The sequence below is a fragment of the Battus philenor genome, unplaced genomic scaffold (genome assembly GCF_028537555.1).
Source record: "Battus philenor isolate CCGP_79_NKW_IND1 unplaced genomic scaffold, ilBatPhil1.0.hap1 SCAF_19, whole genome shotgun sequence".
NCBI lineage: Eukaryota > Metazoa > Arthropoda > Insecta > Lepidoptera > Papilionidae > Battus > Battus philenor.
Window position 1 is genome coordinate 4,462,069 of NW_027181681.1, and position 24,326 is coordinate 4,486,394.

Here is a 24,326-nt window from a genome sequence, read left to right on the forward strand (position 1 = left end):
GAAAATTGTCTGTGCACGTCAGAATGAATTTAAGCCGAGAAAATTTTCGTGCAATGATTTTTTATGACTTTCGATGTCATATAAGTCAACAAGAAAGTTATGATAGACTTCGATTGGCTTTTCACGATGAAGCCCCGTCTCGTGCCACAGTTTACAACTGGTTTAATGAATTCAAACGTGGTCGAACTAATCTCACCGATGATTTGCGTGAGGGACGGCCTTCTACAGCGACGACTGAAGACAATATCAGTGTTGTGCGGCATATAATAGAGACTGACAAAAGAGTGACCTATCAGCAGATTCCGACAAGTCTAGGCATAGGTATGAGTCAAGTGCACAAAATCCTCCATGAACATTTAGCGGTCAGGAAGCTTTGTGCCCGCTGGATACCGCATAATTTGACCGAGGCTCAAAAACTCCGCCGTGTTGATTGGTGCCGAGAAATGATCCAAAAATTTAACGGAGGTGACTTAAATGCTGTGTTCGACATACTAACGGCTGACGAAAGCTGGATTTACTGTTATGATCCGGAAACCAAAAGACAGTCTGCTCAGTGGGTGTTTCCTTCCGAAGAGTTGCCAACTAAAGTGAAGAGAGGTCGAAGTGTTGGAAAAAAGATGGTGGCCTCGTTCTTCGGAAAGACAGGTCATTACGCGACAGTTGTCTTAGAGGATCAGAAAACGGTTAATGCAGAGTGGTACACTAACAACTGTTTGCCACTTGTCTTGGAAAAAGTTCGAGAGAAACGACCTCGCAGCAGGATCCTCCTTCATCACGACAATGCCTCGTCGCACACCGCCAGGCAAACGATCGACTATTTGGCGACCTCAGACGTGGAATTACTGGGTCACCCGCCGTATAGCCCCGACCTCGCACCCTGCGATTTTTATTTATTCCCGAAAATAAAAGAAAAACTTCGAGGAAAACATTTTATGGACGCCGAAGAAGCAGTGGCTGCGTTTCAAAACGCCGTCGAAGAGACCCCTAAGGCCGAGTGGGCAAGGTGCTTTTCTCAATGGTTCCATCGAATGCAGCGATGTATTGATGTAAATGGACGCTATTTTGAAAAGTTATAATAAAACTAATAACTTGCTAGAATGCTTAGTTTTTGATTTTCTAAGAACTTTCAGTTTGACCCTCGTAAGTATACGATGCCGGTATGTCCGTTTTGTATGTATAATAAAAGTTTTTCTGAGAGTTCGAACGTTTCAGTATCGCGTCGAAAGATTCTGTTTCCGACCACGTTCGGTTTGGGCGGACGTACTTCAAGGATCGATCCTCGAACCGGCTCTACACACACTTTACACCAATGACATACCTCAAGGGTGTGTCATGTGTCAGTATGTATCAAGGGTGCAGAGCTCGGCTTATTCGCAGATGATACATGCATTTACACTTCTGGTGTCGCCACCAGCGTCATCATCAAACGTCTTCAGACCGTCTAGCCGACGTCCTGAGACAATGGTTCCGGAAATGGAGGATTTAAATTAATCCCTCCAAAAGCGTGGCAACGCTCTTTTTGCGCAATTGCTCCTTTCTGTGAACTCCGATCAAACTTATGGATAGTTCAGTGCCATGAACAAACTCAATTTCAAAGCGCACGTCGAAAGCTCGCGAAAAAAGGCTGCTTTCAACTCGGCCGCCTCTGTTCTTTACTAAATAGCGAGAGTGAAATGTCAATGTTGAATAAAGTGACACTCTATAAAGCTGTAATCAGACTTATCCTCACATATGTAAGCTATGCTTTGCGCATGCTAATCCCCGCGTCATCATAGACTCCAGGTCATACAAAACAGAAGACTTGCGTGTTACAGTCACTTAAACGGGCATCAATTCGTTTTTTATTTTAAAACTTTGACTCTGCCGCTCAACACACAAATTTATTGATTGTAGGTGCCGCCACCTACAATACAATCACACCCGATACATTCAAACGCCGCAACGTCCTGAGACCGAGATTTTGAGAGTTTCCAGACGACGTGATTACTATAAGACAAGCCACGTAAACTGCATACTGTCATCATCACCATTCGGTTACAAACCAGTTTCGTCGGAAATGAGATCGGATCGTAAATACACAGGTGACGGTAACCTCCGATCATAAAAGCGTTGTTAGAGTTTCTTCCGCCACATCTCCTACCTGCACTAACGCTTTCCGAAATAGTAGTAATATTAGCCAGGCAATAGTAACCGGCCAAGCCTACGATCGGCCGTCTCGGACGCCCTTCTGACGGAATGCTAAGCTGGTATTTTCGACGAGGGTATGCCGAGGTCCTCTAGTAGGGGCCCTAAGCCTTTGACACCTCAAGGTACGTTTACCGAAACTATCTAAAAGCTCAGTGGCCTCCCAATCCGATGGAATAGTCGTGTAGGTCGTGTAAATTGTAAACAATCTCTCTACATATGTGAATACACCATCTCGATCAATCTTGGCTGTCATTTTCCTTCCCAACGTGCTCGGGTGGTTAATTATGTCCGCCCACTAATCGCGTACAAGAATATTAACGATATTTATAACTTGTAGTCGTCGTGTATAACTTGCCAATGGCCACCTAGTACAAAACTATGACATTCAATTAAAAAAAAGGATATCAAAGAATTTTTTTAAAGTTAATCATGCCTGTATTAATAATTTTTTTGATAGATTACTCGTTGCATGCGTTTATTAATTACTATATGTAAAAAAGTATTTAGAGTATTTCTAAACACAGGAGGTAAGACGTAAATAAGAATCATGTATCATTTATCTTTATACACTGAATATTAAGTCAACTGTATACATTGCATATTATATATATCATGAGAAGATGATCAATCATCAATGAAATAGGACTAGGCCTATTTATAAAATTAAATTTCAGATATCTTTGAAGTATGTAGTATGTTCGTTTCTAGATAAGTATCCTCTGAGTACCCGTGATCATTGAAAGTATTTGTACTGATAAAGTGCCAATAACATTGCAAGATAACTGCATGCTGTGAAACTAAATGCCACGAGCTTATCACTACTCGACATGTAATAATATAAACCCCTAGATGGTTGTTCACACTCCATGTGGTGAAGTGGTATGCGTTGGACGGTATTGAATAAACGGTTGCCAAGTCATTATAACTAAAAAAATATTGGTAATTAACATGGAAGTAAGTATCTTTATTATCTATAATTATGAGCATATTAAAAAAGTTAAAAAAAATGTTTAAACTATGCAAACAATGTGCATGATTTATTGTATACGTGACATGCAATAAATAATAAATAAATATATATACAAATTACATTTAAAATTATCTTAGACTAAATATGTATATTTTTACCTTCAGTACGAAGCATGTCTCTAGTGTTATTTCTAATTGTAGTATACACAGGAACTGTGATTTTACTGGAATATTTAATTAAAATGTTTTTGGCAGTCGTCAATGGCAGTTTCAGTATTAAAATTAATTTTATTACTTAAAATAAATAAATAAAGTCATTTACATTACGTTTGTTTATGAAGCATGCGGTTAGCATTATATTTTTTACTTATATATTTATTTAAACAATTTTTTTACAATGTATATATGACAGCAAACTTAATACTGAAGACATTTTCTAACAGTTAACCGTTTGAGCGTTGCAGAGGTAAGTTTATAAAGGAAGTTTGAATAAGTATATATAATAAGAGAAGGAAAAGAAAATTAAGAAGAAAAATAATAACAAAATTTTTAACGTTCTGCAGATATTGTGGTTGACATTTTGTGGGTTACTGTCGTCGACTCTCGCCTTAGACAATGGATTAGCGCTCACGCCACCAATGGGTTGGCTTACCTGGGAAAGATTTAGATGTATCACGGACTGTGAGAAATACCCTCAAGAGTGTATAAGGTGATAATATTAATATATAACGTGATTTTGATGTTATTAATGAAAATCAGGTGGTTGAATTGGAAACAATTTGCTTAAATTAAACCATAATTTGGGTAAATCGAATTATAATGAAAAATCAATAGAGCAAATGTGGTCTCACTTTGAGTCTCATTGACGTTACGTTCCGTATTTCATTATGAGATCAAATCAGGAATGAGGAGGTTCGTAGACTGACATTGCTCAGCGGCAAGTCGAGTCAAGCGAGAGTGGGCCGGCCACATAGCGCGCAGAAGGAATAGTCGCTGGAGTTTTAAAATTCTGGAGTGGAGACCACTGACCGGCAAGCGCAGGGTAGTACGTCCACCTATTTACATAGTGGAAAGATGACTTTGTTAAAGTCAGGGTGTATGGAAGGACTGAATGCAAGTCGCTTTTAATCTGTCCTTTTGGTCTCTGGGGTAGGCTATAAATTAATAGTTGTTATTTTCTAACTTTAGAAAATTTAATAATAGAGAGATTCCCTATTATATGAACAAAATATCTCTGAAATGAAACTATCCATACGGAATGCTTGTTTTAAGTATTTTTTCGGATGATGAAAGAGCTCTATACCTTATGCGACTCTTACAGCTTCATACTGCGGGACAGAGTGGTCTGTGAACTTAAGTTTGTATTACCAAAAAAATACATGGCTATTTATACACCCATAGAAATAAGGTCATAGCGGTTTCCTAAAGTCGCACTGCGTATTAATGGCTAGTTGTTACATTGTCAATGCAGAGTTTTGTTGCGACGATATTATTTTAAGTGCGTAGTCTACTGCGGCAGTGTTCTTAAAGGCGTATCGCATACTAAAAAGACGGTTGTTCTTTCGTCGTTTAAAGGGTACCATCAGTCAAAACTCGCGGGTTTACAATTGTGTAGCTTCTGGTATACCAAATACATAACTTTTATTAAATTTGCAGCGAAGATTTAATAAGGCGGACTACAGACATAATGGTGAAGGAAGGTTACGTGGCGGCCGGCTACAATTACGTAGCAATCGACGACTGTTGGCTGGAGAAGTCGCGTGATGAAAACAATCGCATGGTACCCGATCGCAAACGTTTTCCGAGCGGCATTAAAGCTCTGGCAGACTATGTAAGCACAACAAATGTTATAACATAAATGTAGTCTTCGACGTGAAAGACTAATGTATATGCGATTTTACTCATTTTGCATCCTTCCAGTGATCATTGTCGGTGCAAGTAGTTTAGTTACTGTACTTTTTGTTTATGTATTGAAAGAAATGTTCTAGTTCTCATCTATACCATCATCATATTTATTAATTTATTTTTACTGTTTATTTTAAATCATACAGTGTAGTTTCATTCTATATACATGCATACCATTTCATAAACCAAGAAGCGATGATTTCGCAAATTTTCTGATGAAAAAGAGAGTTTAATTAGTTCCAAGCGAAATGCCATAATATTTTGATATTACCTTTGCTGTTTGACAAGAGAACCTTACCTCTAGTCAATGTCTGAAATATTGATGAATAACTTTTTTAAGGTTCACGACCGGGGCTTAAAGTTCGGCATATATCAGGACTACGGCACTAAAACCTGTGCGGGTTACCCGGGAGTGTTAGGCTATGAGGAGATAGACGTCAAGACATTCGCTGAATGGGACGTGGACTACGTAAAACTGGATGGATGCTATGTTGACTCTAACAAAATGGACACCGGTAAGGATTGCAGATAGTTTTTTAAAGGTTTCTTTTATCTAATTCGAAAATATAAGTGCCCCACATATATTTTATCTTGTGGCTTCCGACGACTCATAAAAAGTCGTCTGTCCACCTTGTGATTAGACGACTTAGGCTGTGTTTGCTGGTACGTGGTCTCCGCTCAAGAACTATGAGGCCTCGGGGGTGACATGCCTTTCAAAATATTTATTCATTTATTTAATATTCTTTATTGTACACGCTAGGATACATCTAAATAATTTCATAATAATATACAAAAAAGTATAAAGGGAGGTCTTATCACACAAGGCAATCTCTTACAGAGAAACATAGCATGGAAAAGGTAGAAGTACCAATAATGGGTAGTTAACGTGTACAAAACATTCATATACAAACAAACGTACATAAACATATATTCCTAAACATACCCATGCATGTATACATATGTATGTAACATATATATTTATAATAATTTTTATAAATAAGGTATAATACAGATTATAAATGTAATGAATAAATGATTAAATAAAATTATGTGATCTGCCCACCGCCACTACAACTTATCAATGCATTAGGCTATGTCGGTTTATTTTCGTTCGTCTACGGATCTCCGTCTTCCTGTTTCGATTTCAGTTATTCTAATAATAATTTTACTGCAACATTATTTCTAATGTTTAGGCTACCCGGCCTTTGGGAAGTTACTTAACGAAACTGGGCGTCCCATGTTATATTCCTGCAGTTGGCCTGCGTACCAAGACAAAGTAAGTAATGAATTGATTTCCTGTTAAACAACACACTATATTATTTCATCGTGTAATCACAATTATATCATACAATCAGGTTTGTTCATTTTATTATATAAAGTTACATCTCTATTCTCTTTTTTTACGTTAAAAGAAGGGTCAAAAACATTTAAATACTTGTAATAAACCAGGCAAAACCTACATTTTCATCTAACCGTTTGAAGGGAAATAACTAATATATATTTTATCATAATTTTTCATTTTAAACTCAATGTTTTGTTACTTCAAAATGGTTCAGATTTTATAACTAATGTAAAATATACATTAGTTGACTGTTTTGAGATAAGTAAATACTTGAGAATGTCAAAAGGACAAAGTGTAGGTCATCCGCATGTATTAGATGAAGGTTAGTTTTATGACTAAAGAAATAATTAGGTTTATTATCAACAATGTATGTATTAACAGAAGCACTAGACGATGTTTTTGATATTTACGTTAGTATTAAAGACAATTTTAAAACGTAATTTATTATATGATTTATGACTAAGCATTTACGAATATGCCGCTCGATTAAATATTTATTTACAATAAATTCATAAAAAAATGTTTAATATTTTGCCAACGTCACCTTGTTTGACAAAAAATGACGTGGCAATCTCTTTGTTAACTGGTCTTCTGATGTTCCTTCAATCGTTCCAAAAATATGCTGGTTAAACAAAAATTAATCAAATCATAGGTTAAATAGAAATAAGCAAATTTGCCTTCATGGTGTAAATAGGACTAAACAACGTAAGATCCAGAACGCAACTCAACGCCTTATCACTAATCAATCAGAAATTTCTGTATTAACTGTCCGGCCAATACAGTATAGAGCAGGTTATAGTAAACCTGTAATATTTTATTTTATATAGACTCATCAATCAAACATAAAATAAGACCAAAAAACAAAGATGTGTACCATTATTATACATGGATATCGCGATATAACAATTTTGTCATAAAGAGTAATAATAATGTAAATATAAATACGAATTAAATTTGAATCAACGTATAAAATCATAAAAACAATAATAACACAATATCTGAAAGTGAGAATTAAAGTTATTTACAATAAACCAATTATTTCAACAAAAAAAGTAAAAATATACGTTGCAGAAATCAAGTCAATTATAATCGTTTAAGCCCTAGAGACCTATATTGCGGGACATAGGGCTTCCGCTATAGATTACCAATAGGACACGTTGGAAGCAACCTACATCCAACCTATTTCCAAACTTGTGGATGGACATTTTAAATCGTGCTTGTCGGTCCGTGGTCTCCACATCAGAGCCTCAAGGCTACAGCGGTCATCAGTTATTTGTATTATGTTAATCTACATTAACATAATAATTTGAATAGAATTAATAAGCTTGTATAACAATAGCCAGGGCTGTGTGCGACTACTATAGGTAAATATATTTAAATCTGTACAATGTTAGACGAAACTTACGTAAGATAAAATAAATTATTGACTTTAATCGAGAGATGGAGAGGTTTTTTGCTAAATGTTGTGTAAAAACTTATCACCGTAAATCTGCCGCCAAAGAGTGATGGATAAGCTTTACTGTGTTTCTTATGTTACGAGGACCCCAAAGTTATCAAGATTACGAGTCTCATGTCTTAAACTGATTAGTGCAGGTGTACGCATGACATTATATTACAGAAGTGTATCTAACACCTGTAACTGGCGGGCGTATGACCTCCACGTTTCCGCGCGTGGCATAAAAAATAATTTAGAGGTAATATAATTAACATTATTAAAAATATAGTTATTGTCGACTAACTTACATTGATCGCGCATGCTTTAGAGATCGCATACGATAACCGTTTACACCCGAACCCGACTCCGAATAATTTTTCAATGTGTTCCAGAGCAGAGGAAATTTGTGACAAAAAACACTTACCCTGAGTTTCAGAAGGGAGGGAATAACTCTTTATCCTAGATAGTAGCGTTGCTGGAATTCCTTTCGTAAATTTTTCTACCAGTTCTAAAGCTTTCCAAAGTGGTAGTAATTTCAGCCGGGAAATTGAAACCGAACAAGTCGAAATTAACCCTTCTAGGGCGCTTTAAAATCGGAATGCTAAATGCATATTGATTGGCAGACACAGCCGAAGTCTCCTGTCGGCGGATCATGCTCCTGGAGCGTCTCCATTAACAACAATAATAAGATGAGCGTCTTCGGCGCTCTGGTCCCTCTAGCCCACGGAATCTGTGAATGTTAATAAAGCAACTACACTGATCCAAACCAGAAAAAAATTACATTTCCAAGTTACACACGCTATACTTCAATCGAGGAATATCAATGATTTTTAAGACGCATCCCCTATAATTCTACTAATTTAACGTCCAATGAAAATAAGTCCACAATTTTATAATTGTTCTTATCCAATGGTATGCAATATTTGACTTCATCTTCATCATTGCAGCCGTAGGATGTCCATTGCGAACATAGGCCTCCCCCACAGATATATTATATGAGCGATTGGTGAGCGGCCTGCCTCCAGGGTTTTCCGGCAACCTCGACAACGTCGTCTGTCCACCTTGTCGACCTTACGCCGTGTTTGCCGCTCCAGTGCGCTCCACTGCCAATATTCATATTTTATTAAGTAATATATATTACTAGCCGGTAATGAAGAAAGATATATAATAGACATGTGAAAACTAATTATTTTTGTATAGCCTAATTACGACTCAATTGAAAAACATTGCAATTTATGGCGAAATTGGGGAGATATCGATGATTCGTGGACCTCAGTGAAGAGCATTATGAAATGGTTCGCTGAAAATCAAGACGAGCTGGTGAAACATGCTGGACCTGGACATTGGAATGATCCCGATATGGTATTCAGAATTTTAATTTGTGCAATTTAATTAAGACTTCGTAAATAAGCTATATTCATTAAGATTCATTTGGAATACAAATGAATAGGTCAAGTTAGTTAATATTATTTGAATTCGGAAATCGAATTATGGCAATTACGAAAGAGGTTTTCCACGTAATAAGCGTATTTGTAAAAGTGAGATAACAGATGCGTTTTGTTTCACCGTTTCCAATAATGCTCATTACGTTTAGTGACACTTTAACATCAAAATTAATGTAATATAATAACGGGTGGCCAACATCTAGTAGCCCAATGTATACTTTAATTTCAATCTAGATAGAACCAACGTTCCGTACTGACAGTTACTTCTGGTTATTCCCAGTTTTCTCCATATACTATTGTATATAGAGAAAATAAAAACTGAGTGTAGTATGTATAGTAATTTGTACATATATATGTATAGTATAAATACTATTTATGTCTTGACTTTTCGAAGGTGCTTAGCAAAGCCTATTCGAGAGAACATACATTTGTTTGGATTAGGTATTTAATTTGCTATTTTCTAAATGGGCTCTCTTGTTACAAAAAGTTTACGCGAAGAGGAAGGCATTTTGAATGGCAGATATGTTATAAGAATTGAGTTAAAGTTAGTTTCACGTTTATACGAGCTAATTTGCTATTCACTAGTGTTTGGCACACCTTATTCAAAAATAAATGGTCTCAAAAATAATTAATTAGGCAATATATAATAAGAATATAATAAGAAAAAGCTTTTTCTGAATTTGGGTAAACCCTGCGGACGTTTTACTGCTAGAAGTTATTGGCCTATATTCCGATAGAAAAATAAATTAATGTAACATATTTCAAAGTAAACACTTTATATGGTATTATTAAAAATAGGTGTAAAAGCTATAAAGCTTTTTGCTGACAAATCATTATGTACAAAGGTCTTAGTGGTGCAACTAAACTTATATGAAAAATAAAGTAACAAAATATTGTTGTACAATATATTATTAGTGAAAAAATATTCATGAAACGGTTGTCCATACTTTCAGCTGATTATTGGCAACTATGGTCTGTCATTAGACCAGGCGAGGGTACAGATGGCGGTGTGGTCGGTGCTGGCTGCTCCACTGCTAATGAGTGTGGACCTTGCTATTATTCGACCAGAGTTCAAGAAAGTGTTACTTAACGAGGATATCATCGCTATTGATCAAGACCGTCTTGGTAAACAGGGACTACGTGTGTGGAACGGTTCAAAATGCGAGGTGAATAAATAATTATAATATTTACCTTAAATTACTATTTTTCTACCGTACTATGTAAAAACATAAATAGTAAAGCACATTACACAACATGTTTAATTATAAGACTGAACAATGTTATTGTAAAAAGTGAAGAACAAATGCTTAATAAAATGAGTAATAACAACGTCACACAAATATTGGAACAAAAATCTAAGAAATAAAATGCAAGTTGTCTTAAAAATAAAAATAAGTAAAAAAATCTGACACATATATAAAGGATCGTTTTTAATTTAATGATCGTGTAAAAGATTTATTCTGCAAAAAATTGTCTATTTGGGAAACAAAATGGCGCCTGTTAGAAAATGGCGTTTTACCCTTGAAAAAGAAGCTCGCAAACAATATTGTGTTACAATTTAGAAAGGACGTTGCAATATACGGGCTTTTACTAACTAAATGTTACATTTTATGTATAATTGAATGTTTTTTATAATTATGTATTTATGTGTAATGTATGTTTAAATTAGTTATGTATCTATGTATAATGTATGTTAAGCATATTTTAAGATTTTAGGAAAAAGTACTTTTTTTCAATTGTTTCTCAATTTTCTAATATACCTTAAAGGAAAAAAAGTCTCTATGTAGGCAAAGTTACTTTCGTTCATATTTAACATTCCTCTAATTTTTAAATTGCTGTTTAAATATACAAGAGATTAGCTTCATGTGATAAGAGCTAAAGCAGAGAGAGAATTTTTTTTCCTTTTGTCAATAACAAAGGGTGTTCGCCCGTCGCCAAATTAGTTTTTAATGATATTAATTGCAATGAAAGAACATTAAAGGGCTATTTAAAAGGCAAATGTCAAATTGTATCGTATATAACAAACGATATGCTTTAAATTTTTTTGCTGATAATATTTTGGCACTTAAATGAGTGATTCACATGCTCAACAATTTTGATTATATTTCAGATATGGAAGCGCGAATTGGCTGACGGATCTTATGCCATCGCATTTGTTAATTTACGAGAAGATGGCGCCCCATTTGCTCTGCAGACTAATTTCAACAAAATGGCTATACCTCAGCAAGCATATAAAGTAAAGGTTGGTAAAGATATTATAATTGTTTTTATGAAACAAATAATAATATGTACTGTCAAATGTTATCCCTTTATCATTTACTATGCCTTTTTCCCTGAAATCTATAGCATAGAAATGTGAATTGTTCATTTTTATAGTAACTTTAATTATTATACGGTTTTAAAGTGGTATTACATAAGTACGTCTTGTTAAAAGAAACTATACAAAATGAAATAAATAAATTCTTATAACAAAGGTAATTTTTTCATTATCTTACTAATGCATGTTCGCGTCGAGCAAATGACAATTGTTACATAAAAACAACAAGTTACGTAAATTTTAATGACTTTTTTACAGGATCTATATAATGACGAAGAATCTACAATGTATAAACCGGAAGAATTATTCGAGACTCGAATCAACCCTACAGGTATCGTAACACCAGATACAAAACAGAATAACATAACTTTTTCAATTGTAATATGAATTATATTTAATAAAGTTACCAAAAACTTTTTACCTTCACAGGAGTACGATTTTACAAGTTCACACCGGTTCAATCCAGAGACGAAACTAAAACTGAAAACGTACGGCTTAGGTTACAAATGATTAATATTGTATGATTTAATTTATTTGGCTAATAAAAACTGTATGTTTGATTTTTTCATGAATTTTATTATTTTTATAATGCTACATAGCTATGTATTAATATAACTATGACATAAAAAAGAAAAGGTCTGGGAATACCACGATCGAAACATAAAATAAGACAAACGTCGACGACAATTTTTTTAATAATGATTTTATCTAAAATACATTAAACACTAATAATAATTTAAATAACTTTATTTTCGTACAGAAATAATAAAACGGCAATTGGAGCCCAGTGAAATTTGTAGATGAAATTTACTTTTTTAATAATGATTTAGCGATATCTATGAACATCAACACAAGTAAAGAGCGACAAAAGTTTTTGATACATGGTATATATTTTATTAATAATGAAATACTAGATTTTATGAATTATGTATAAGGTACAGCGGGCTTATAAGGCCCCCCTTTTATTTAAATGCAAATAACTTTTAATACAGTTCAATGAAAAAGAAAAACGTACGCCACGTCAATTTTTTAATTCTTATCTTTTATTGAAATACATACAAGTGTAGTAAATAGTAACTAAAATTAGTACTTTTCAGACATTTAAAAAAAACCGACCCTGGGCCTAATTAAACGCTATAAGGAAATAAAAGCCCACTTAAAAATTGTATATTTTGAGAGAAGTAAGACATTTTGAATATTTTTCACGTTAGGTATAATCATAATTTTTACTTTTGGAAAGTTTACATCAGTAGTATCAATTTAAATTTTACAAGAATAGAGCCATGGTCTTTATTATCAGTAGTATCAATTTAAATTTTACAAGAATAGAGCCATGGTCTTTATCTAAACGAACTTAAAAAACGTAACATTTTCTTCAAAATACAAGACAATAACTAAATAAAACATTCTTTAAATAAAATTTCACCAACATAAACTTTTAAAATTCGTAACATCTAAAGTTCTTTGGAGCTTATTACACTTAAGGCTTTTACAAAAAAAAAGAACTTAATTCAAATGAGTACTAAAAATAAACGATTGACTTAGCGTTTCTCACTTTTTAAATTATAATCATATTAGGAATTTGTTTTAAATTAGTCTTATTAATAATTATAACTTAACTTGCATGTTACAAAACAAGTTGTCATTTGACTTCTTTTTTGTTTTTGCAACTTCTATTTGTGCGTGTAATGTAGAACTGTTTTGGTAATTCTAACTTATATTTTTGAACAACCTGAACTACCTTAATTTTTAAAAGGCTCTTGAGTGGCGACCTCGAGCCATTGTTGTGACTATGTAGTCAAGGTCACAGGAACTCGCTGGATGGGGGCAGTGTAAAATCTATCATCGATCGGCAATCTCTGAGGAAGGCTTTTGTCTGCCGGTAGACGTCTATCACTTTTACGTTTATTAGCTTATATGATGATCATAATGATAGAAGTTATGGATTTCCAACGACTTGGATGCGCGCAGCATCAGACTGGCCATTGTGGCGATCTTTGGGGGAGGCCTATGCCTTGCAGAGGGCGTCTATGAACTGGAAAGAAAAAGAAAATAGGGAGGTTACTAACCTTAGAAATAGATAGATATTTAAAATGAACTCATTTCTCACAATATTTTTAGATATCGTATTATTTCATATTTTTTTCATTTATATATATTACTAGCTGATCCCGCAAACGTTGTTTTGCAAAAAAAATATTTTTAATTTTCAATTTAAAAATAAGGGTTGATCGTAGAGGGGTGAAAATTTAGGGTTGTATGTATTTTTTTATGTTGTATCATAAAAAAATAAAAACAAAAAATTTCGTCATAAAAATAAAAAAAAATTTTAAGGGTGAATAGCACTTAGGGGTATGAAAAATAGATAGTAGCCGATTCTCAGACCTACTAAATACGCATATAAAATATGGTAAAAATCGGTCAAGCTGTTTCAGAGGACTTTAAGTTCGAACACCGTGACACGAGAATTTTATATATTAGATTGGCGAATATAGGTGCAAGTAGTACGATATTCTTAAATTAATTCAGCAATAAACGGAACAACAGATATAAGTAAGTAAATTATTTCTAGTCCCCTTTCTTGGACACCACAAATATAACCGGATTTTATCTTAATTCACAACAATTACTACAGTGAAGTAATAATAACAAATAACATTCGTACATTAATAATAAATTAAATAAGCTACAATTTTATTGATCAATCTATTAGGTATCATTAATTGCCAGATATGTTTGAAAATATTACGCCTATATCGATATCAAAAATAACTAAAATTGATACCGATTCATGTTAACAGTTATAACTTACGGTACTGAAATAAGCGCTCAACTATTCGCGGTTATTGGTTTGAAATTTTTATTGTAATTAATTAATTAAAAAACAACTTACCTTTAAAGAACAATTTGCGCACGATTTTAAAACCAGTCATATAAATAGTGGCTTGTTTTGAGTTCGTGATGCTTAAGAAGTATGCGAGAAATATTAACTTATGAGATTTAGTTTTTGTCCTCACAAATTGACGTTAAGCTTGAAATTAAAAAAAAAAAAACTAAGTTTATGATCCCGTTCACAATATTAACATCTTGCTTAAAGTCATATGTAAACGCGATGTTCTAAACTACAGGAACTATAGGATCAACACTACAGACATTGCAAACACCACGCAGTGCGCCTATATATCGAAAGCGAACACTTTTTTCTAAATCCACACGTACTTGAACTTGTATTTATGTTATGAAACTATTACGTAATTGCTTTGAATTTTACTATTTTGTATAAGCAATATTCTTTTTAATTTTAAATATTTTGTTGTCTTTTATCTACAAGACATTACATTTATCGAGGTTTTCTTTAATTTTTATTACCTTTTTCAAAACGCATTTTCAAACGTTTTGTACCAAAATACGTGCTAAATTTAAATACAAAATCAAAAGGTATTGTATATTGAGTATATATTAAGTATATTATTGCTAACTGGTAATTGATGTGGACGTCTTACCGATGAAGCAATCTTTTTTCACATCGCCTTAAGTTCGCAATAGAAGTAGGAACAACAGGAGTTCCTTTTAGCAAGTGTAAGTTCAAAAGATCTTGCACGAATAAATACGGTTGCCACAATTATGGTTACGACACAAGCCTATTTTTTGAAAGATATATACGGTGGGTTATTAAAAATAAGTGTGTCTTTTTCTTGTGCTTTAAATGGGTAAATAAATAGTTCGCACTGGCTAATATTAGTATCAAAACCGTTGAAGTTGTTAGTTAGACCCTTATGTATTGGCTGTGAAAGTAGAAAGAGAAATTTATTCTAAAACAAATAAAACTGTTCCTGGAAGGTGTTTTGCTTTTTTGCTTGTACATGGCGGTACAAGTTAAATGCAGGAAGTCATACGAAGGAACAATTGGTTTGTTACTTACGAATATTCGGGAAATAAAGAGGTTTAGGACGCAATTGGGACATATTTTTTTCTTTGATGACCGTTAACCAAGTGAAAGTTGATGGGACGGATTGAGAATTTTAAGTACCTACAAAACTTGACTGTTAAAGAATTTAATTTAAGAGAATCCACGGTTATACATTTGTTTTTAAAGTTTTGGGATAAAATACAATTAATTTAATGTTTTGTAATAATTTATGTTTTTATTTACATTTAGATTACGTTTAAGCACAATGTTTATATTAAAAAATAGCAGGACGTAACATACATTATATGCTTTGTGTAATAAATGTATAAGAAAAATTGATAAATCTTTGTGTCTTTGGGGAAAATCATTTTGTTTCTTACTAAACGTAATCTAATGTATAAATATTTGACGTAAGTAGGTAACCTCAAATATGTCAAATGAGCCGAACATGATTTTTCTCTTAGAGAAATTCAATAGCTAAACTAGCATTTACTTTTTCTAAATCTTAAACCTTTATTGCAGTTAAGAAAATAATTTTAATATCTAATTATTGCAATCGGTCATTTGCGTAAGAGTAAAAGAAAGTTGGTTAATGGTACCGTTGTAGGTCAATGGTATGTGTCGTTTACACTTCGGTAGCGTGAGGGACTGACGTCGACACGAGGCAGACGAGTTGCGGTCGAGTCAGTGAAGTCATCAGTCTGTACATATCGGCGTAAGGAATAGACGTCGTTCGGCATCTCTCCTCCAATTATTACGTTAAATAACTGTGAAAGTTCTTTTTAATACTATTAAATAATGGCCGGTAAAGTAGAAAATGTGGGCATTCTTGCTATGGAACTATATTTTCCTTCACAATACGTGGATCAAGTTGATTTAGAAAAATTCGACGAAGTCAGCGCTGGTAAATATACAATAGGTCTCGGCCAAAGTAAAATGGGTTTCTGCTCTGACCGGGAAGACATTAACTCCATCTGTCTCACTGCTCTTCATAGACTTATCGAAAAAAACAATATCAATTTACATGATATTGGACGCCTTGAGGTTGGTACAGAAACTATTATTGATAAAAGCAAAAGTGTAAAGACCTTTTTAATGACATTATTTGCTAAAGAAGGAGCCACAGATATAGAAGGAATCGATTCAACTAATGCATGTTATGGGGGCACAGCAGCACTTTTTAATTCAATCAATTGGGTGGAGTCATCATCATGGGATGGAAGAAAAGCAATCGTGGTGGCTGGAGATATAGCTGTTTATGGAAAGGGAGCAGCAAGACCTACTGGTGGTGCTGGAGCTGTTGCCATGTTAATAGGGCCTGATGCTCCATTAGTATTTGATTGTGGTGTCCGTGCATCTTATATGACCCATGCTTATGATTTTTATAAGCCAGACTTAGCATCTGAATTTCCATATGTTGATGGGAAACTGTCAATAAAATGCTATTTAAGTGCTTTAGATAATTGTTATAATTTATTCTGTAAAAAAATGAGAAAAACAGATCCTGATTTTAAGGGGCTTTTAAGTTTGGATGGCATGCTGTTTCACAGTCCTTATTGTAAATTAGTTCAGAAGTCATTAGGTAGAGTATGTTTTAATGATTTTCTTAATGCATCACCTAGTGAGCGTAAGAAGCAATTTCCAGGACTTTCTCAATTTGATAATCATAAAAGAGAAGAAACATATTTTGACAGAGATTTAGAAAAAGCATTCATGACTTATAGTCAGCCTTTATTTGATGAGAAAACTAAACCTTCATTGCATGTTGCAAGAAATGTAGGAAACATGTACACTCCGTCATTATATGGAGGTCTTGTGTCATACCTTGTCAGTAAATCACCAGATCAGTTGATTGGGAAAAAATTTGCTTTGTTTTCATATGGTTCAGGACTTGCTTCTACCATGTATTCAATCAACATATGTAAAGATATGAGTGCTGGGTCAAAGTTGGAGCGTTTGATCAACTCCTTAAATGATACTGTATCAATGCTAGATAAGAGGCAGTGTGTACAGCCCAGTGTGTTTACTGATTTGATGGATGTGAGAACAAAGAACTATCACACTGCACCATATGAACCATCTGGTTCAATAGACATCCTGTTCCCTGGCACATATTACCTTGTTCGAATAGATGAGCAGAGAAGGCGAACATATGAGAGGAAACATTAAAGAATGTGTACAATTTCCATTCTGTTGCATTTGGTGTAGGAGAATATTTTACATTTATTTTTAATTATGTTGAAGCATTACCAAAATATTATATATAGAAAGCTAAAAATTTCACTACATATTTATTTCTGTTTTATAAAGTTTAGTTGTCTAATTGTTGAATGATTATGGTGACCAACTCCACTACTATTATTAAAGTGTTTAAGGTTTCTCAATTAATTAATTATTTATTTGATGTAGTTTAAAAAAAAATGTTAAAACTATAAAAGAAATGTGTGCAATACTGGAGAATGGTTTTGGGGTACAAGGTGTGGAATAGTATTGTCTATCAGAAATTGTTAATATTTTTCTAGTGAATACTTTAGTTTTTGTTCATTACAGAATATATATGAAAAGAAAATAAAATCATAACAATTTCAATGTAAACTTCAGTGATATGTTAATGACAAAAACAAAGTTATATTTATATACAAATTAACTAAAATGTTAATATTCTTACATCTTACAGTACTTCGGTAATTGCGCAGTTAAAACAATTAAAATATTTTAAACATAGAGTAAAGGTGTATGAATATGATTTGAAACTCATTTAAACTTTAACTTTTTTGAATGTATTCAATGTGAATTTGCATAGCAAATCACAGTTTATGAGACTAATGTGTACTATTTTGGCATCTGAATGTAACTTATAGGTTTTTTAAAGGTATGATATATATATACATATATATATATATATATATATATATATATATATATATATATATATATATATATATATGTACACATATACACACACATCTATATATATATGGATGCATTTTGTACATAATCAAATATATTTTTGAAGAGGCATTATGTCTTTACCAAAATTATTACATTTATTTTGAAAACGTGAAATTATTGTTATTGACAAAAACGCCTTCAAAATTTTTTTTAAATATTTTCGACATCTGTTATTAGTCACGCATCAATCACAATACTTGTTAAATGAAAAACTTTTTTTTGTATTATTTGGTTGCAATTTAATAAATTCATTATTTTGGAATTTGTTTGTTTTTTTTATTCCATATACAGTATATTTTTATTAATTTTTAATAGATGTAATCTTCTGAAATAGATATAATTTAACTTGCAAAAACTAAAAAAATGTTGTGACCCTTGATTTCTCGAAGCTACGACAGTGTTACATTGTGCAAGAAATAGCACTGATGTACAGTTTATAGTAATGAAAATGTATAGTAGGTTAATGTTTTTTATGCAAAAATATTCAATGTACATGAATTAACATTGTAACATTGTAAATTAGTGCATCGTTTTCAGTTTCAACAACAAAAACGATCCCACAAAATAAAAATTTTAATATAAACTTAATGTGTATATACCCTATATACTTTGTTGTTTAAATGTTTAAATCTCCAGCTCATTGGATGTCAATTAAGGTATGGTACACCCTATCTTAAAATCAATGGTTTCAGAAATAATAAATAATGATCTGTATGTTAGCTAGTATGTTATATACTAAAAAAGAGTTTTCATAACTCTGATCACTACATATTTAAATTAATTATTGTTAAGTATCTGCCCCTACAGATTTTGTACTACCAGAAGTTATTGGCCAGTCGAATTTAAGGTGATCAGTTTATAAAGAGTGATTTGAAATAGCTGTAAACGTAAAAACAGCTCTTAAGCGTTTTTTTTTTTGGAAAATGGGCTATACATACACCAATTTAAAGCTTTTACATCTATAAGGAATAAGTGTGTAACAGTAAGAAGAGTATAAATTAAGTAAATTCTTTTGAAATATGACGAGATTGTTAATATGTTTATGAATCGTTCTTAATGACTAATACTGAAGTATAGTAATTAAGAATTAAGCACACTTTTGCTTTTAGGCAGAACTCTAAATTATTACTTGTAAGTAGGTGTTGAATATATATCTACATATTATATTTTCAGATGATAGCAACTGATTGAACCTCAAATTAGGGTCGCATACATGAAATGCGTACATATAAAAGGTATGTCTAGTGACCAAAACCAAGGTACCTTCCACAATGGTTGTTGTACTCAATCATTTTAAAGAGCGTCTGCCTAAGTGACCAAAGAACTTGGTGTCTTCCTTAACCAGTGGAATATCAGTGATCCAAATTCAAACTCTCGCGGGAGATTCCTGAGTTTAGGTTTTGTAAAGATATTTATTTAGTAAACTGCAGCTTCAAACATGTTAAAAAGCTAATAGTATTTTACAACTTAAAAATTGGTATATATATAAATAGGTATATATAATATAGCTCTTGTCATGTTACTTTGCTTTTATAACTGCGACTAAATAGTACAGCATTTGAAAACGAACCGTATCATATTTCAAGGTTACGAGCGAGAATTTATGGCGCTGCCATATTTTTTCTGGTTAGGCCATAAATCACATGATTTCGTCACTTAGGAAGTTTCAGAAAATATTAAAACATTTTTTTGAACTAAAAGAAAAGAAACATCTTATAAACCTTTAATTTTTACTCATCGCCTAGTGACGATGGAAGGTATCCGCCTAGATAGCTTATAGGAAAAACTCTTTTACCGGAAGAAGGGTACATAGTGTTTTCCATTAGAGTAGCAAGCCAATATTGTTACCGAATTTTTTATTTAAATTCAACTACACGGCCGCGTAATTTGAATAAAATTTTTAAGTGTAAACGTGGTTATTTTTTGTTCAGATAGATATATTACAAACATAATAAAAAATATCGCTGTTAAAAAAAACCTGCCAAGTACAGCACTTTACTTTTTTTAATTTCATGTCAAAGAAAATGTTAGTCCCGACAGAGCAATATATCTACTGTAAATGATTTAGGCACCACGACATATATTTTACGTGAAGTGTATTAGCTCATTAATCTCTAAAATCTTACGTATATTGAATTAAAGGAATAGTAATCACGAAAAATTACGTGGTTTTTTTAATTATATTTTGCTTGCCAAGAACAAAAGATAATTGTCCAGACACATTATACGTATAATGACTTTTAAAACAATGTATTAAGCAGTTTCCATATTAATTATTTAATTATTGAATTTAAGTTGTTTATTTAAATTTTTATATAATTGTGGGCTATAATTTATTACAATACTCGTAAATGAGAAAAAGCGTACTTTTTATATATTTCAAAATAATTAAGGTTTTAAGTGTATTAAGCGACTAATGTGCGTAAATATTATATGGATAATTTTTTCTTGTATATTCGACATCTACAACAAGGACGAATAACTATTTTCGACGTAACTTCTTATTATTTGCCATAGTATATTAGAAGCTTACTAGTTATAACAATAATTTATAATTTTTTTCTTATTCTCCTGATGTCAGTGGTCGGGGATAATGCTGGATACACAAATTGTTATTGAACTCATTTGATTGCGGAACTAAGTTACAGAAACTAGCTCAGCTATTATACCTAATGTTTAAAAGTAATTCTATCTTAATTATCCAAGGCATTTATATCAGTTTTTAAAGAATTTAATAAATCTATGTATACTCTTTATTGCTGATCAGTTTGTATGTGTGATTTATTTCTCTGTATATTTAATTCTGTTTCTTGATTAGTTCTTATTTTACTATATAGAGGACACTCGATTATACATCGATAACAATTTGGTACTATAACATCAAATCTTCAATTTTTTTAAAAAAAAATCTGTACATTATCTGTGTAGAAAAAAAAATTCCATTGAAATTTTAAATCTGCGGTTTTTTGCGATTTATCTTTGTAAAATATTTTATGTTATTTTGTGGGCAAGCAACGACCTTGACAAGGTATAGCCACATAACATATATGTATGTGTGTATGTTATGTTGTGTCACCGTAACTGCTTCCAAAGACTATATAGTGCACGAAAATATCAAATATTGTAAAAAGTAGGTTTATGTAACAAAAGTGAGTTCTAGTTATCTTATTTTAAACTACCGATGTTGGGTATCGATAAGAAGCGTAGTTTCACGGTTCGTTTCTTTAAATAAATCACAATACTCAGAAACATAGCTATATCGAATGAAACCATAGTTAGTTATAATATCGAATTATACTGGGGTAATTAATGTTAAAACGATAGGTTGGAAAAAAAATTCGAGGAGTTTGTATTTGAAAGACATTGCAAACACAGAAATATTAGTGAAGTAATACTTTCAAAGATATAGGAAAACTTCATTCGTCGTCATCGTCATACCAGCTGATACAAGGCCACTGAAAGGCCTCCCCCAAACGTCGCCTTGATCACCGGTCTTGCGTTGCCCGCATCCAACGACTTTACACGACTTTAATTTTGTGTCGGTTCATCTGTGCCTACACATGCTGTATCTACCAGCTCGCGAACGGCACTCGAGAACCTATGTCCCAAAACATTTTAATATTTTTTATTATTTATTATTCATTATTGTTGTTAGGTACATCTTAATAATATATAGTTATGGCCCTCTTTTCCGTTTTATGTAACGCTTTTATCCGAAGATTCTAAAAATAAAAAAAGATGGAAGAAATAAATATTATGCTAAGAAGAATAGGTCATTGCAAATGTATGTACATATTTAACTCAAGTTGCAACACAAAGCAATTATCAGTTGCGGTGATCGGGGTGACATATCATTGTTCGAATCTCACCAACATCATCATGACAAAGTGATTACACATTTGCTTAATCAAATTACATCCGGCGAAAGTGAAGTGATTCAGTCCTGGTTGAACCACGTCAAATGTCAACGGAAATACGTACATTTTAATCACTTACAGTAAAAGTATGCACACTCGTTAGTGTTTGAGCATAGTTTTAGAGAACAAACTTCCTGCGTCTATTATGCTTCGACTTTTGTCTTGTTTCGACTTGTTGAAAGTTAAGCTTATAGATATATCGACGCAAAGTGGAAGCAGACGAAAATAAAAATTTTGTAGTAAAAAAAGTGTCCATTCGAAAACTTCTTTGTAAAGCATTAAGATACCTCATAGAATGTTTCGTTACGTCGCTGTTTTTCAGAAACAATGAAGGAATGTTTTTTAGAAATTTCCTTGATGAAGATCTATTCATATACTCGGAATAATTTTGACTGACGGAAAGACACCTATCTCTGTGTAAAAAATAAATTAAGCAACGCACAAACTGCATTAATCTCATTTTAAAATTTGTAGTTAATCTTTTGTTTGTCACTAAATTTTACATATGATTAGCAGCTATTTCTTTAACTAATAAACTACGTAAAATATGTTTGAATAATGTGTTAAAATTTTTTACTTAAGTAAAGGCCGAAGTATTCAAATGTTCGCATCAGTCACAATTTTTTTAATTTATTGACTTCAATTACGCGCCCTGTTTTCTTCTTTATTTGAAAATATATATTAGACTATTTTTGAAATACTAACCAATGCTTTAAAATTTTTTATGATTATTTTGAAGTTCGCAAAAGATCAGATGCACAGTACAATATTTACGCTTTATACATATTTATGTTTTATAAGATGCCTCTAATATTTCACTAACACTACAACTTGCATTCTTTTTCTAATGCTTATCAGAAATTAAAAGTGTACTTTGGAGAAAACGATTGGCAAATTTGACAGATGGCTAGATCTTACGTATATAGTCATAAAGTATAGAAGTAGACAATAATGTGTCAACAAATTATTTATATATAGATAAAGACTCTATGCTCTGCTTTTTTCAATCTATACTTTTATTATACAAGCACTTGTGCCTGTTATTGATTATTTTTTTTATTCATATATATTGTACATTATATAGAATGCGACGTTAGTACGTTTATTGGCAAAAAAGTTGTTTGCAGTTATGTAATGATTGTAAACAGACATTACTATTTAATATATTTCTTTCCTTTTTCTAGCCAACCAAAACTTATCCGATGTAAATTCTAAAATCTATAAAAACGCCCCCTTAACTATACGTACGTAAGTATTGAGTTTTTATACTTTCTTTTGTTTTACAAAGATTTGCTTGCTGTTTGGCAAAGAGTAAGTATTCATACGATAGAACTCTTTCTGCTCTTAAAAACTATGTTGATTGTATTTTTGTGTTATTCAATTATTTATTAATTTTGTGGCGTTTGTAAATTGAATGTTTACAAGGCAAAAATAAACATTTTCAATACCTATTCTTTTTTTCTTTTAATCGAAGTCAAAAAGCTGCCGAAACAGCGCGTGACATTAGCCACGTAGAAGGTGTCACAGGTGAGTCTACACGACGGAAACGGTTTGAGTTTAAAAAGGGCGACTTTAATTATCGTCAAAGACAGGTCCCGCAGCGGAAAGCCTTCTGAATTCGATGAAGAACGTCATCGAAACAATGTACAAAAATATAATGTGAAGAAAAAAAACATAAAGATGGTTTTATTAAATAACATTGTCTCGTTCATAATTTCGTTGTCTAATAAAATTAAAGTAATAAGGAAAATATAAGATATTATGAGGCTATAACAAGTTTCTCACTGTACAAATTATTTGTAATTACTATATAGGTTACCTTGAGCCGTATCGTAAGCTAAATTTTAAATCAGAAGATGTCTGATTAATAATTCTGAAGAGCGGAAAAAATTAATTTACCTAATTCATATTCATGCCGGTAATGTATGTTTAGTAAGTGGGTCTACA

At 32.5% G+C, this 24,326-nt stretch overlaps 2 protein-coding genes across 2 annotated transcripts; both read left to right on the forward strand.

The window, feature by feature from the left end:
- The first annotated feature begins 3,725 nt into the window (after positions 1–3,725).
- Positions 3,726–12,166, forward strand: LOC137921739 (alpha-N-acetylgalactosaminidase-like). Its single transcript, XM_068764557.1, has 9 exons — positions 3,726–3,865; positions 4,813–4,987; positions 5,402–5,576; positions 6,255–6,337; positions 9,039–9,200; positions 10,237–10,449; positions 11,394–11,525; positions 11,859–11,931; positions 12,030–12,166. The coding sequence occupies exons 1-9, from the start codon at positions 3,795–3,797 to the stop codon at positions 12,122–12,124; spliced, it is 1,179 nt and encodes a 392-aa protein (XP_068620658.1). The 5' UTR covers positions 3,726–3,794; the 3' UTR covers positions 12,125–12,166.
- Positions 12,167–15,963: 3,797 nt separating this feature from the next.
- Hmgs (hydroxymethylglutaryl-CoA synthase) lies at positions 15,964–18,658 on the forward strand. The gene has a single exon (XM_068764606.1). The coding sequence runs from the start codon at positions 16,309–16,311 to the stop codon at positions 17,677–17,679; it is 1,371 nt and encodes a 456-aa protein (XP_068620707.1). The 5' UTR covers positions 15,964–16,308; the 3' UTR covers positions 17,680–18,658.
- Positions 18,659–24,326: the final 5,668 nt, after the last annotated feature.

Bases quoted from the DNA above. Each gene is read 5' to 3' on its own strand.
- LOC137921739 (XM_068764557.1), top strand. From the start codon at position 3,795: ATGGGTTGGCTTACCTGGGAAAGATTTAGATGTATCACGGACTGTGAG. The intron at 5,577-6,254 runs GTAAGGATTGCA...TCTAATGTTTAG, and splicing joins CTCTAACAAAATGGACACCG to GCTACCCGGCCTTTGGGAAG. The intron at 11,526-11,858 runs GTTGGTAAAGAT...ACTTTTTTACAG, and splicing joins AGCAAGCATATAAAGTAAAG to GATCTATATAATGACGAAGA.
- Hmgs (XM_068764606.1), top strand. From the start codon at position 16,309: ATGGCCGGTAAAGTAGAAAATGTGGGCATTCTTGCTATGGAACTATAT.